Below are 15,436 nucleotides of genomic sequence, written 5' to 3'. Positions count from 1 at the left end.
TAGCACTAATGGTTGCTAAAACTGCCACATTTACTTGCCTTATTTATTTGATAGTTGTAGTAATTCTTGATTAATTCTAGCAGATAAATAATGAGTGAGGAAATGCAATTTGTCCTATGATTTTGTACTTTTTGATATGTTTGATTTTTCATACTGATTGGAAAGTTTCACTACTTTTTGGTATTTAGTTAGAGCGTGTAAATAATTAGAATTGTTAGAGTTGTGTGCATTGTACAAAATGTGTATATTTTAGTAAGGAAAGCTCACATATTTCACATGTAACATCATGAAGAAATCATATCATCGTCCTTCTATATTGAGTGTAGGTAGAGTAGTGAGATGATGAACATAGAAGAAGATATGAGATTTGCATTATTCTTCATACAAAATGGCCGCATCACCCATCATTCTATTACTATCTTTAAGATATATTACTCGATTAGGATCACCTTCTTTTTATATTCCTTTTATATAGTTAAACTAAGGATTCTCTCTAATACCTTCTAAATACATCCTTCCCTCTCTCATTTTACTTGTGCTTTTGTGCTGCTTGCTTAATGTTCTTTCTTATTCATGTTATGTAAAAAGTCTAGATGCTCCTCATAAATGTTTTCCTTCTTTTCACTTCAGTGATAGATTGTAGTTCTATGTATGAGTGTGTTGGTGCTAATGCAGATTTTTTATATAAGTTTAGGTACCTATTAAAATTTCCCTAAAAAATGCAAAGAATACAAACGTTATATGCAGATAGCTTTCTATTTTTTGGTGATGACTTAATTCTGAGGTTATAGAATTTGCAGGCTACTCTGCTTAAAGTTTAGCATACCATTAGCTTCTTCACATTAAAATGAGAAATTTGGTTGGGGCATAGGGATATACCTCTTAAGACAGACAACATGATTGTAGTTATGAGGTCATGTGTTTGTAACTTCCAATATATACATAAGAGAGAAGTTAGAGTAACAACAATAAGTGTAAGCAATAAATGAGAGAATGAGAGATTAATTATACTCTTTGTGTGAGATCCTCTATTTATAGAGTTTGGGGTTGCTGATGTGACGTCTGGCCATTGGTTAGTACATGGTGGGTACAATAGAGATTTGTTGGATTGTCCTTGTTCACCCTGCAAGTCTGCAATTGTCGAGCTATCCAGGACAGGTGAAATGTGTAAGTGGCGTGACAGGTGGAATGTCAGCTCGCATTAAAGGCGAGTCAACGATGCATTGATGGCAATGTCAGAGATACATTAGTGACGCGTCAGAGACATTAACGATACATCAGAAACATTTATGACACTTGTAGTGGGTCTGGTCTGCTTTAGGCGGACAAACCTGATATGCCTTGATAAGGCCACATGCCCGGGCGAGCTAGAAACTACCCGGATTTATCCGGGGAGGAACTATTATCATAATAAAATCATTGTGAATTTAAAAATAGTAAGTAATTGGACAATTGATAAAGCCTTGGTATATGTTACTTTAATATTTAATATCCTTTCTTTCCTATCGGTTTTAATATTTAGTAATGATGTCTCTTATTCTATAGATAAAAATGAATATCTGATTGTCCATCAAATAAGTGTTATTTTGATGATAAAACTTTAGTTTTTAATTTTAGAGAATGATTTTTAATGTTAGACGAATGATTCATCAAAGTCTTAAAAACAACTCTTTCTTGGTTCCATTCTCTGCTTTTAAAATTAAAAGCATATAGATTTATGTTAATATTTATTAACTTTTAGTTTTTAATATAAAAAATCATCCTGGTTCACTATTAAATAATTTATTTCGAAAATCAATATAATGATTTGGTTTAAGATTTAAAAAATCAGCACGGATTAACTTTTGAAAATACAAAATCAGCCGGTGATATTTTGTATACTTCAAATATTTTTCCATAATTTATTACTACACCGTACTCATTATTAAATAGCTTACTCTCAAAACCATTCCAATGAATAATAAGGACTTGTGATGATAATTATTGTACATGTTAAGAAAATCTCAAAAAATATCAATACATGTCATGTGATACAATGAGATAGAGAAAATATTAGTTTAGTAGTATAATATCCTATTATATATGTAGAATGATCAAATGATTAAAAGTTTGATTCATTTTAGTATTGAGAGGATAGTCACGTATCCAAAAAAAAATTAATTTCTTACCAATAAAAAATATTTTTAATAGTACCAAAAATATATAATCATAAACAAGATTGATGATATGACACTACTACTCTAATCACAATGAGAATATTCAAAAGGAAGTATATAATGCATGAATATATTATTTATAACATAGTTATATAATTATCATATATTTAATTTGTTATAAATAATGTCTCTTAAATTAATATGAAAAATGACATACTCAAGGGAAGTACATACTCATCCCATATATAATAACTATCATTCATGATCTCTTTACTTTTTGAGTTTAAAATCTATGCACTGACAGTGTAAGTCCATCATCTACCATTGATTTGTAATACTTTTATTTGAAAATCAATACTAACTAACATATGAATGGTGAAGATTTGTTGACAGTGTAAAAATCACTTACACTGTCAATGTATACATATTAAATCCTTACTTTTTTTAGTTACATCAAATATAAAGTAGAAAACGGATTAAACAAAGTCTTATAAATATAAATTTATAGTCGTTTAAATAATTTCTCAATGTAATTAAATAAAACTCATCTAAACTTCCAAATAATCACATACAATCAATAATTTTCTTTATTGTGGAACTTGTGTTGAAGAAATTTAGCAATCAATTCTGGTTGCTCTATTGGTTGTTGCATAAGCTTATGTTGATGTTGAGCTTTGTATTCACCAAATTGTTGTTTTACATCATGTAAAGCTCTTCTACACTTTTCTAATTCCATTCTTGTGCACTCGAATTCTTGCTCAATTTGTATTTCCTTCAGTTTCCGATTTCTTTCTCTTACAACTTTTGTTCTTTGAAGGCCTCGAACATACTCCCTCTGCCACCAAAGTTGCTCTAGTAATTGTTCTCGTTCTAGATTAAGAATCTCTATGGCTTGTTCTTTGGTCTCACAACTTAGAATATATGAATTGGTCACAGGATATATATGCTTCCTCCAATCTTCAAAAGAGACACCCATGTAGTAATCATGGCGTAATTGAGGGATTAAATACGCATATATGTTGATGCAACAACACTTATGGTTTTCTAAGATAGTAGAAGAATATTGGTTAACGAAGTTCTCCATTGAGACAGTCAAATTTGAACATGGCAAATACTAGGCATGGAACTGCATTATTTATAAACAGACAAGGTTGAAGGTATAAGTCTCCACTTCATGGTAGAAATCTTAAAAAACAAAAAAACAATCTATCTATCTTTTATTATTTTATATTTTAAATCTATTCGTTATTTATTAGTATCAATAAAGCAATATAATTTGTTATCTTTTTGCTTTTACTCATAATCTATATTTTCATCTTTTTGAACCAATCTAAATCAAGCTCCAGTAGCAAATATATGTTACAATCAATCAAATTGGATTAGATATAATCAAATTTAACCTTTAAGACATTAAAATACTTTTTACCTCAAAATTATTCGTGGGAACTCTACTCTACCTGCTTATGGTATGGCCTGATTGAGTTCGCATAGAGTTGGGTCACATCCAGTTTAAAATTTAGACATAATTAATATTTAAGGTTGAGTACGAGACAAACAAGACTCAACCCGACCTGTCCCATTGTCATTCACTCATCATGTGTATGTGTGTCTCTGTTCAATTGTATATAAAATATTATTTATTCTCTAATGTTTTTTCATGATATATACATTATTAACAATATATATATATCATTTTATATGTCAAATTATATATTCATAATAATAAATAATAATGAGAAAATTTATCTAAAATATACATACATTATATTTAACCGTTTCTATAAATAAGTTATAGTTCAAATAATAACCCGACTAACATTTAGGATTAGAATATAATGTATCTCCTTATGTAAGGAGATAATTTATCTCCTCTAGCCAATAAAAATGTGACATGTGTGCTATTTTGTTTATTTTTAAAAATATTTTTATAGAAAATGATGAAACATGACACATATTTTAGACATATTTAGCCAACACATGTCATGATTTCACTGGCAGGAGGAGATATAACTTATTTATCTCCTTATACAAGGAGATACTCCATCCCATTAGATTAACTCAAACTTTTTATAAAAAGAAAAGTTAAAACACAAAATCACGTTGTAACAAATAATTTAAACCCGACCCGACCAAACCCAAAAACAAAACAGTGGCGTATCGTTTTAGACTTCAGTTGGTAGACCCGAGAAATATTAAGGTTGAAGGCGGTGTATAGAAGAGGCAGCATAATAATATTTAGTGACATGATCGACTCAGTAAGATAACACCAACGTTGATTTTGTTATCAATTATTTGTTTTTGTTTTCAGAGAAAAATGGGTAATAACAAACAAAGGAAATTCAGAACTCATCGCCACGGTGCTCAATCAAGTCGAGACCAACAACACCTCTTACTGTTAGTTCCTCCATTTCTTCTTATTCTTTTTGTTTCTTTTTAATTTTCTTTTTTTTGTGTGTGATTTGTTATTGATTTGGATTTAATGCAGAGAGAATGAATCTCAAAGTTCTGTTCAAGGTGCGTGCTACTTCATTGCCCTCATTTTTTTTGTTTAAACTTTTTCTGTGATTTATGGCATAATAAAGATGTTTACTTTTTATGCTTTCTATGTTCCTAATTGCAGAAGGTGGTGAGGAGGAGCAAGAGGAGGAGCTAACAAAACCCAAAATAAAGCTTGCAATGTGGGTATGCATAATATAACCTATTGTTACTAGTTTTTGTGCCAGTTTAGTTGTTTATCCCTTCCTAATAAGAGAGTTTAATATCTATGCATTGTCACTATAGAGTTTTTTACACGGTAAGTCTATCATCTCATTCACTTGTGTTACTTAAATATTGGTTAACACATGAATGGTGGGTGGAAGATGGACTGATTGTGGAAATAACTCGTACATTGTATTGTTAATGCATATATATTAAACTTTCCTAAAAAGTGTTTTTTATATATAAAAAATACTTTTGACATTTATATACTTGTTGGGTTGGTTTCTGAAGTGTTTATCTAAAAACGGGCGACCCAATGTATGAGGCTCCCCCATGTGTAATTGGTGATTGTAGATGTACGTAACCTTGTCCTCACAAGTAAAGAAGTTGTTTCCATTATTTGAACTCATGATATTCAGTTCAGGGCAAACAACTTTACCATTGTGCCGAGGGTCACCTCAAAGCCTTTATCTCAAAGGGAATAAAATCTGAAATTCAGCTTTTAGGATAAAGTGATAATAACAATTAACACAGTTAAAACATCAGTTTACTTTTCTATCTCAAAAAACTGATAATCACTCTTTTGAGAATCCTTATTGGCCCTTAATTTAATTTGACTGAGCTTTTTAAGATATCCATTGTTGTTATTATTATTATTTTGTTGTGTAGAAACAAATAAAATGCTTATTATTTTGAAAATTGACAAATATTTGAGTTTTCATGTAAACTCAATACTTCAATGGTTTTTTGAATGATGCTATAGTTGTGCTAGTACACATTCAAGTTTAGCTATGGGAAGCATGTTGATTGGTTTAATAGATTTTGTATACCATATTATCTGGAGAACATTGTGAAGAGGTAGCGTCGTGATAGCTGACTCTGAATTACTGATAACTTTATGCGTTTTATGCTCTATTTTTTGTCATCCCTTCCTAGTTGTGAACGCTCTAGAAGCATTCATGATTTTATATCATATCACAACAGCTTCAAATTTTGGTTTCTATCAAAATTTGGAGTAAATATTCTGTTGGAATTAGAAAGCATTGATAACTCTATTATTTTCTGTCCTCTCGCCTATTTCTGATAGCAAGAAACTCTGGAAATTTTTCTTCAAATTTGTGTAGTGTATTCATGCCATCAGTAAATTCAGATATACTATTCATTGGGTATTTAACTTTAAATATTGAATGTAATTGGTCCTTGTTATGGTGACTCAGGATTTTGGGCAATGTGATTCTAAAAAGTGCACAGGTCGTAAGCTTTCGAGGATGGGCTTGATAAAAGCAAGTATTTGTTATCTTTCTCTCTCTTCATTTTCTCATTACCGTTTTACATATAAGCATAAACATGAATATATAAATAAATAAGTGTGGATGTATATATCTTATACTTGAACAAATTGTCGTTGTCATGATTTGGTTATTGTTTTTCGTCGTCACAAAAAATAAATCACACTTTTTAAAATGTTCTTTTTCAAGCCAAAACAGAAGATGATTTTGAACGCTCAGGTTAAGAATACGTCAGGGGTTAGGGTTAGTCGCATATTGTGGGATGGTCATATTGGATACCAGAGGCTTTTAAGTGGTGTTTATTTCAACATCTTTCATTGGAGGCATCCTGGTATTTCTGAAACTGCATATGAAATACCGCACAGAAGATTCCTGAAATGATAAAAGATACAATGAAAGAGGGAAAAAGCATATCATTATTGAAATATGAAGAGCCATTTCAGAAAAAAGATAACTTCAGTAGGATGAACTGTTTTAAGGATTCCAATTTTTTAATTGAGGAAGTCATCTGAGTTTAAATGGCTTAATGTGCTCAACTCTGTTATTTTTTATTTAATAATCCATAAAATTTTAATTGCACTATGAAGTTCCTGACTCTGAACAATTTTATGCAGGACTTGCGTGTGAGTAATGGTTTCGGAGGCATTGTTTTAAGGTAGTTGGTTGTGAATTATCTTTCTTTTCACTATATGTCTGAAGAATATGTTACTTTTGCCTGAAAAATGTTTATCTTTATATTATAACATAAGACATCAACAGGTTCACTATTTCCATCAAGTTTTTGATAGGGCATAGGGTAGAACTGCGGAGATGTCCATGGCTTCTGTGTCAATCACTTGTATAGTTGTTAACCAGTCTCTTTCTTACTACAGAACTATCTTGTTTAAGTCATAACTCTTTGGTTGAATATTTAGTCATTAAGTATCTCTCAGATAGCAAATAACTGCAATTAATCAACCTATCATTGAAAAATATCATTTAGATGGGCTTTTACTCTAGTGGAGGAGGTTGATATTGCACTGTACAAAGTTGAGTTGATGTCATATTGTGGTTTCCCCTTGTAGTGTTGTTAATGCATTTGTAGCATCTGTTAGTCCGTTGGTTATGAGCCTGTTTGACAATGCTGTGAAAAATGACAAAAACTGTTTTAAGACTCACAATTTTCATATTTTGAGGTGTTTGGTGGCCACAGTATAAAAAGATATGAGCAGAGGCAAAAATCTGGTTCAAACTAGAAGCAAGAAATTGGTGAATCTCCTAGGAAGCAAAGAAGCTAAAAATTATAAAGTTTATGAAAACTTGTTTTTATACTGTAACGATTTTGTAGTAGTATTTTTTGAGAATGCAATTCTTGGAAAGTAAATTTCACAGAAAAACCAAATGAGCAACACGTAACCAACCTTTTAAAAAATTCATTTATTTTGACTGTTAAGTAGCTATATATTGCAAGTTTCTGCATCCAGTGATTGGTGATTATCTAATATAATTCTGTTTTGCCAGTCCTGTTGGAACACAATGTGTCTCAAGAGAAGATCACTCTTTAATCAAGATGAAAGGATTGGCTGTTGTGGATTGCTCATGGGCACGCTTAGATGACGTCCCTTTTGTGAGGCTGCGTTGCACTGCTCCTCGCCTCTGTATGAACTTAGCCACCAATTAGAATACGTTCAAATTTGGTTTTATGTTCATGGTTTTACTTGCTTGCTTGTGCACTCTGTTCAAATACACTAATGTGTGAGAAAATCCATGCTTGACTCAAGTACACAAGCTTCTCCTATTGTTATTGTTAACATATAAATTGTAATAAATTAGTTTTCCTTTTTTTCTGTTTATTGCAGTGCCCTGGCTTGTAGCAGCTAATCCAGTAAATTATGGTCGGCCATGTAAGCTATCTTGTGTAGAGGCCTTATCTGCTGCTTTGGCAATATGGTACTAAAATGGCTTTATCTTCAACTAGTTGATATCCTTAATTTTAGTGTTTTATAGAATTCATTCAAAATCATGAAAACTTAATATGGTTTTGCAGTGGGGAAGAAGGAACAGCAAATCTTCTGCTTGACAAGTTCAAATGGGGTCATGGTTTTCTGTCTCTGAATCGGTATGACATGGTTCATTCACATTATGTAATTTTCATTACTGTTTGGATTATGGGATTTTTTTCGCACGAGGGACAAAGTTGGAACACCAACATCGCATACATTTATCTGGTCCCATTAAATGAGAAAAGCAACAGGTTGCTACTTGCGGAGCTCTTCAGTTGCTTAATTTATTTCAAACTCTAGATATTCTAATTATAAAGAAACTATCCTTCATTTACCTACCTGTCTCATCTTCCTTTCTTAAGCTTATTTTCTTCCAAGTTGTGTTCAAAGCATGTTAATGAATGTGTACTGCTACAAAACCTGTCTGCATCTATCCACAAGCAGGTTGTATTTTAAAAAAACTAATAATAAGTCTGGCATATCTAGTTATGTTAAGAATTGATTAGGCACATAAATAAGGGGCAAGTCCAAAAATGTCCCTAAATTTTGATGTGCGATTTAGTCGCTTAATTTCAGAACTATGCTAAAGGGACCCTGAACTCTGGTCCAGGTGCAAAATGGTCCTTTACAGTCTAAAATAGTAGAAAAAAGATGAGAATATCATATGCAAATCAGTGTTCAGGGCTGCTTTTGAACAGTGTTCAGTGCTGATATTATTACACATTTTTTGATGTTTAAGGACTGAATTGCGCATTATGCAAAGTTAAGGTCATTTTTAAAATTCAGGATTAAATCACACATCATACAAAGTTCAGATGTTGTTTTTGGACTTTTCCCTATAAATAACTAGGTCAACCATAATCATGTTAATTAGCTATTTATTACTTGGCTGTATGTTAATGTAGTTAGATCCTAATTAGTCCCTTGATTTCTTCTGTAATTGATCAATGTAGGGAATTACTGAAAGCCTACTCCAATTGCCAAAGTAGTGCTGATATTATCACTGTTCAAAATGCATGGCTGTCACAAGAGAGACAGGTTCATAGAGCTCCATCTGATAGTGAAGGTACGGATTTATCGTAACATCCTAATTAATCTCCAATACCGGGACCTTGTGCAACGGTAATCTTGCTGCCTTATGAAATGCTGGTAGTCATGGTTCCTAGTTATAGAGACAACCTCTTTGCTCACGAGGATAAGGCTCAGGCTTCATAACTGTGCCTTCGATTTGAATTTTGTTTGTGTCTGGTTACCGGAATAGCTTCGCCTGTACAAATATACCCTTCGATTGGTTAAAATTCTATCTTCTTGACCATATCACAAAGAAAAAAGATTGTTTCCTATAAATACCTCTAATATGTTTGGACTTTCGTTCTAATATGTTTTGTATTTTTTGATGTTGCATGGACAGATGTGACACTAGAAAAGGAGGATCAAAACTCTTCTGATTCTGAAGATGGGCTTCCTCCTCTTGAAAAGAACATGAATCATTTGAGCTTAGACAATAGTGATGAAGAAAGCGAGTAAATGCATCTTAAGTTTCTAACAAAGATATAGCCCAAACCATGCTACAATACTAGAAGTAATCTAGAGATGCATGTAAATGCTTTTCGGCTTTACAAAAATATATGTACTTCCATGTGTTCCTTTTTGTTGGTTTTTGACATGCTGTTCTTTCTTTTGTTACTCAAATCATCTATGAAATACTTCAATATGACACTGGGTAACTCAGAATAGCATCCCCAAGTCTGTGTACTGATTTTAGAGGGAGACTGCAAAATGGGCCAATGACCATAGCCCAAATAGATCTCGAGTAATTTTGGGAGCACATCTTCTGTCTCACAATATGTCACTTGATATGATTGGTTGAAAAATATATTTAAATTAAGAATTTAATAATTAAGTGTTTTTCTAATCAATCATATCAATTGGTTTATAATTACACACTTTGTATGGCAGAAGATGTGATTCCGTCATTTTGACTTGGTTCAAGTAGGTTGATGGCAAATAAATCTCCAGTCGTTTTAACTTAGGTCATGTGGGTCAAGGCCATAAAATGTTTGCCGGATTATATAAGAAGTTGGCTACATGCTTTACTTAGGTAGTCATTTTTTTGATAAACAAATACTAATTACTATTTGTTAATTGAGGCTTCTTCGACTTTTGTGTCTAGAGGAGTGATTTAGCTTTACCCTTTACATGTCTATTTTGTAGAAACATAAATATTTTATACTCACTAATTTGTAGTATTTATATGCCTAATAAGCTCATTGAAGATTTTGATAATTTGTTTTTGTAATGAAAACTAATTTAATTTTTAAAAAGTTGATTGTTTCTAATAGGTGGCCAATAGAAGGGAGGAAAAGTAATGACATTAGGCAGAAGTTATATTCGAGATTGGCAATTGTCTTATCTTCTGTGCTCAATTATGATTATAGATAGCAAAACAAGTAAAGCACACAGACCAGCATGTATAGCCACAATTTTTTATGGGAAAATTTACCTATTTGTCCGTTCAGTTTTGTTCGTCGTTCATAATACTAGCAGGTATTTTATTTGACAATGTGGGCAGCCAGTGGGTGTGATATAAGGAAAAAAGATTAAAAATGTAATAAGTTATGATATAATGTAATTTATGTCAAAAAAATGTGATATAATTTGTTCAGTTTCATATAAAGTATCAAATTTATTTAAAGAAGATTATCTTCAACTATTTTATTTAATTTATTTTTATTTATTGTATTATTATTTTTATATTGTTTATCGATACCCATAGGCAGCCTACATATCAGTTAGTTCATTTTAAAATAGATAGGACATACAATTTTATCCCTTAAAACAATGTAAGCATGCCTACTTAAAATTTAGCTAGCACAAGCAAAATAGATAGGTGACCCACTTTGCCATGCTAGTCACTACGACTATATACCCAAAAAAAATATAGGCACTATGACTATCATATAATGTGGACTTAGGTTCATTTCTATCACGATAGAGTAGAATGTGCGTAGTTTTCAAAATGGAGTTAGTTTGTATTGAAGGCCAGTCCTAAGATATCTAAGGTCTTGTATAAGTTGTAACGCCCCGAAAATTATTCTAAAAATTTTGCTCAAAAATGGGTAATTTTTTTTTGAATAATAAGTCATCTAACATTTATTTCCTTATATTCGTTTCATTTTCGGAACATCAATTTAAGTAACATACAATGTAGAAAATCAACAACCGTTACCTAATGGTAACAAAAGATATCACAATATAACTTTGTATAATACTTCACTAGAATATCGAAAAATGTTGGTACTAAATATAAAGCTGAGTCCTAATCTTCGCCCAAATAAAACTACTCACAAAAATAAATACCTTACACACGTACCCTAATCAAAAAATAAAAGAGAAATATCTCCTAGCAGCTAGCCCCAGCGTCTGCGGGTGTGTTGGAACACTCGCTTGGGTCCTCCTCCATCTCAGAGTTAGAGGAGAGGTTGACAACCTCAATGGAGTCCTTAATGTTAATTAACTTCACACAATCATCATCTTCAGCTGCTGACTCATCTTCCTTCCTCTTCTAGATCATAGGACGAATGCTGCGAGAGAGTCACTACCCTTGCATCCGCCTGAAGGTCTGGCATCGTCCGTTGAACAACTCTCCTCCATACTAGAGAATTGATCACGTCGTTCCCAGTCCGTCGCTTCCTGGAAGGTCTTGCAGCAACTGGCCACTTAGGGGTCACAGATTGAGTCGACATAACAGCAGGTGCCGGCCTCCGAGCAGGCAAGGTAAAGGAAGCCCCCAGCTCCTCGTGATGGTATGGGAAGCGCAGGGAAGATCCATCGTATACCATCTCTAACTCAAGGCACAAGGGCATGTGCAGGTGTAACGGTCCCCCCCATGGTAAAACACTAGGTCTGACAATATGTTTTTGTAGCAAGTCTTCCAATTGCTTCTTCAACTTTGTTAACTCCAACAGTGCCATCATGTAGGGAGCTATAGAGATTGGTCCAGTTCCAGGAACCAGATCGATAGCAAACTCTATCTCCCGTATCAGGGGTAAGCCAAGAATATCATATGGGAAGACTTCGAAGAAGTCCCTAACCACGAGTAGATTCTGAACCTCTTCTCCACCCTTCTTTTCCAATGATGCCAACAACATAAATACTTGAGCTTCATCCTTCAAGAGTTCCTTCATTTGATTGGCAGTGGTGTTTTAGGTTTCAGAATAAGATTCAACGTGGTCTTTTGGGTCACTAAAGTTTACTGTTTTGTTAAAGTAGTTCAGAAGAACATGGTTGTTAGACAATCAGTCCATCCCTAAGATGATATCTACTTGGGATAAGGGTAGACATATCACGTCTACTACAAAAGTTCTTTCATCTAAAGTGATGGAACATTGAGAACACATAGTTGACACTATGATGGGTTCGTTAGTGGGTGTGGATACAATTAGGTCATAGGGTAAGGACGCTATAAGTAATGCTAATCGGTTGACAACATCATTAGATAGAAAGAATGGGTCGCACCCGAATCAAACAGCACGAATAAGGAAATCTCATTAATACGACATATACCTTGTATGGGGTTTTCGTTGCCCTCGATCTCAGTTCCGCTCATGGTAACACCCTTCATTTGGCCTTAGGTCTTGCCGCTTGAACAATATTCACTTCTTCCCTTTTTAGCATAGGGCACATCGGCTTGATGTGTCCAGGCTGGTTGTAGTGATAGCACACTAGGCAGTTGACACTGAAGTGCTTCCCCTTGCACTTCGAATACCAAGGTGGTATGTTGTGGTTAGAGTTCCCAACTGGTGAACTCATTTTATTGTTGTTGTTGTTGTTGTTGTTGATTCTTTGTCAGAAGCCTCTTCTGTTGTAAGGCTTGAAACTCCTTTGTTGATCCCCTAATGACGAAGCATAGGGTTTCTGGTTGCGGTTGGGGGGATTTCCCCTTCCAAGTCTTTGCCTGAAATTTCTTTGGATCCATAGGAATTTTCGGGTCGTATGACACTTTTCAGTGCCACCTTTCTTGCCTTCACGCTTTCTTCATAAACCCGACATATGTTAACCAGAGTTGCAAAATCTGGTATATACTAATGTACAAACATCAGCTTCAGGTCCTGTCTGAGTCCATCCTTAAACTTGGCACATTTGGACCTTTCATTCCCCACTTGATTGTAGTGTGAAGCATATCTCGCCAAATATAGCATATTCCCCAATTGTCATGCTTCCCTGCTGCAGACGCAGGAATTCCATTTCTTTTTTGGTTCTTATATATGTAGGAAAGTATTTCTGTAGAAATCTATCTTTGAAAGTTGTCTAGTTGACAACTTGTTGTTCATGCACCATTTAGCGGCTAGTAAACTCCCACCATTTTTCAGCCTCCTTAGTAGGCATATAGGTCGCATAGGTGACCATCTGCTCCTCAGTGCACATAAGTGCCCGAAATATCCTCTCCAACTCCTAGATCTAGTCATTTGCAGCATCTGGTGCAAAACCTCCTTCAAACTTTGGGGGTTGACGACGGTACAACTTGTCGAAGCCCCTATACTGAGCCGATCCTTTAGTTGGTGGTTGTTCTTACTGATTTAGTTGATGTCAGTTAGCATTCACATTCTGAATCGTTGCTGTCATTGCAGCCATGAAGTCCAAGTTAGCAGTTAAATCTGTGAACATTAGACGTGTATGAGATACTTCTTTTATCGAAATTATTCATAGGTTGGATTCCCAGCTGAACAATACAAGCAAACACTTAAACACACAAAGTCACACAAGAAAGAGTGTGAGGCCATGCCCAAGGCCGGATAGAAAAGAACCGCTCTGATACCATGTTGTAACGCCCGAAAATTACTCCAAAAATCTTGCTCAAAAATGGGTAATTTTTTTTTAATAATGAAGCCATATAACATTTATTTCCTTATATTTGTTTCATTTTTTGAACATCATTTTAACTAACATACAATGTGGAAAATCAACAACCGTTACCTAATGGTAACAAAAAATATCTCAATATAACTTCGAATAATACTTCATTAGAATATCGGAAAATGTTGTACGAAATACAAGGCAGAATCCTAATCTTCGTCCAAATAAAAATACTCACAAAAATAAATACCCTACACAGGTACCCTAATAAAAAAGCAAAATAGAAATGGAAATAGCTCCTAGTGGTTAGCCTCAGCGTCTGCGGGTGTGCTGGAACACTCGCTTGGGTCCTCCTCCATCTCAGAGTCGGAGGAGAGGTTGACAACCTCAACGGAGTCCTCGATGTTGATTAACTCCACACAGTCATCGTCTCTAGCTGCTGGCTCCTCTTACTCCGCCGCCATCTCCTCCTCTGGATCATAGGATGAACGTTGTGACAGAGTCTCCATCCTTGCATCCGCCTGGAAGTCTGGCATCATCCGCCAAGCGACTCTCCACCATACCGGGGAACTGATCACGTTGTTCTAACTCCATCGCCTCCTGGAAGGACCTGCAGCATCTGGTCCCTTAGGGGTCACAGACTGAGTCGACAGCACAGCAGGTACTGGCCTCAGAGCAGGCTAGGTAAAGGAAGCTTCTGGTTCCTCGTGATGGTATGGAAAGCATATGGAAGAACCATCATATACCATCTCTAACTATAAGGCACAAGGGCCTGCATAGGTGTAACAGTCTACTTCAATCCTCCACGCCCCCTCCTAGGACATCGAGAAGCGATAACTTCGAATCCTGGCAGAACGATCCATCTGGAAAAAAACGTGAATAGAAGACAAACAGAAATAAAAAGGGAGTAAGACATCTAATGAATATTACTCATTGACGGAATGGAATTACACAGAATATCACAACCAGATAGACATGCATAACATACACAATATATATATCCCATACATAAATGCAAATGATGAATGATGTTATAACTCAAACCATGATGATTAATTTCAACGAGTTCAATGTATGAATGCTATGTTTATTTCATCCATCCTTACACCAATATTCTTCCAGTAAACTATTCGGAAATAACTGAGAGTATAGGTCCCATAACAAGCAGATGTGAACGCACCAAACTATTTCTTGCAAGGATATATGATCGATCTGTTCCAAAGAACTTATCATTTCAGGTCGACGTCGTATCAAACACTTTTTGGGCATCCCTCTCATCGATCCTGATTGCAAAGAGGGTGTTAGGTATTAGTGATAGAATACACCTAGAAAGGGGGGGGGTTGAATAGGTGCCGCGGTTCCCACTTACCGCTATTTGCACCAAAGCCCTATTCTGGAAATTTACCCAGTTAATCGATTAAATGTATGACTTAATCGATTAAGTCGCGCAGAT

The 15,436-nt window shown here is 34.5% G+C and overlaps 1 protein-coding gene across 2 annotated transcripts; it reads left to right on the top strand.

The window, feature by feature from the left end:
- Positions 4,335 to 9,825, top strand: LOC109359249 (ribosome biogenesis protein TSR3 homolog). 2 transcript variants are annotated; one of them, XM_019603850.1, is made up of 11 exons: positions 4,335 to 4,550; positions 4,642 to 4,670; positions 4,777 to 4,838; positions 6,074 to 6,139; positions 6,760 to 6,800; positions 7,646 to 7,782; positions 7,984 to 8,074; positions 8,172 to 8,243; positions 9,081 to 9,193; positions 9,539 to 9,695; positions 9,794 to 9,825. In XM_019603850.1, the coding sequence occupies exons 1-10, from the start codon at positions 4,471 to 4,473 to the stop codon at positions 9,652 to 9,654; spliced, it is 807 nt and encodes a 268-aa protein (XP_019459395.1). In that variant the 5' UTR covers positions 4,335 to 4,470; the 3' UTR covers positions 9,655 to 9,695; positions 9,794 to 9,825. The 2 variants fall into 2 exon arrangements, with proteins under 2 accessions (XP_019459395.1, XP_019459387.1); XM_019603842.1 differs by lacking the exon at positions 9,794 to 9,825 and having other exon boundaries at positions 4,339 to 4,550; positions 9,539 to 9,772.

This window comes from Lupinus angustifolius, chromosome LG01, assembly GCF_001865875.1.
Source record: "Lupinus angustifolius cultivar Tanjil chromosome LG01, LupAngTanjil_v1.0, whole genome shotgun sequence".
In the NCBI taxonomy this organism is placed as follows: domain Eukaryota; kingdom Viridiplantae; phylum Streptophyta; class Magnoliopsida; order Fabales; family Fabaceae; genus Lupinus; species Lupinus angustifolius.
The sequence above is the reverse complement of the archived record's forward strand: the minus strand, read 5'-3'. Positions and strand labels throughout refer to the sequence as shown.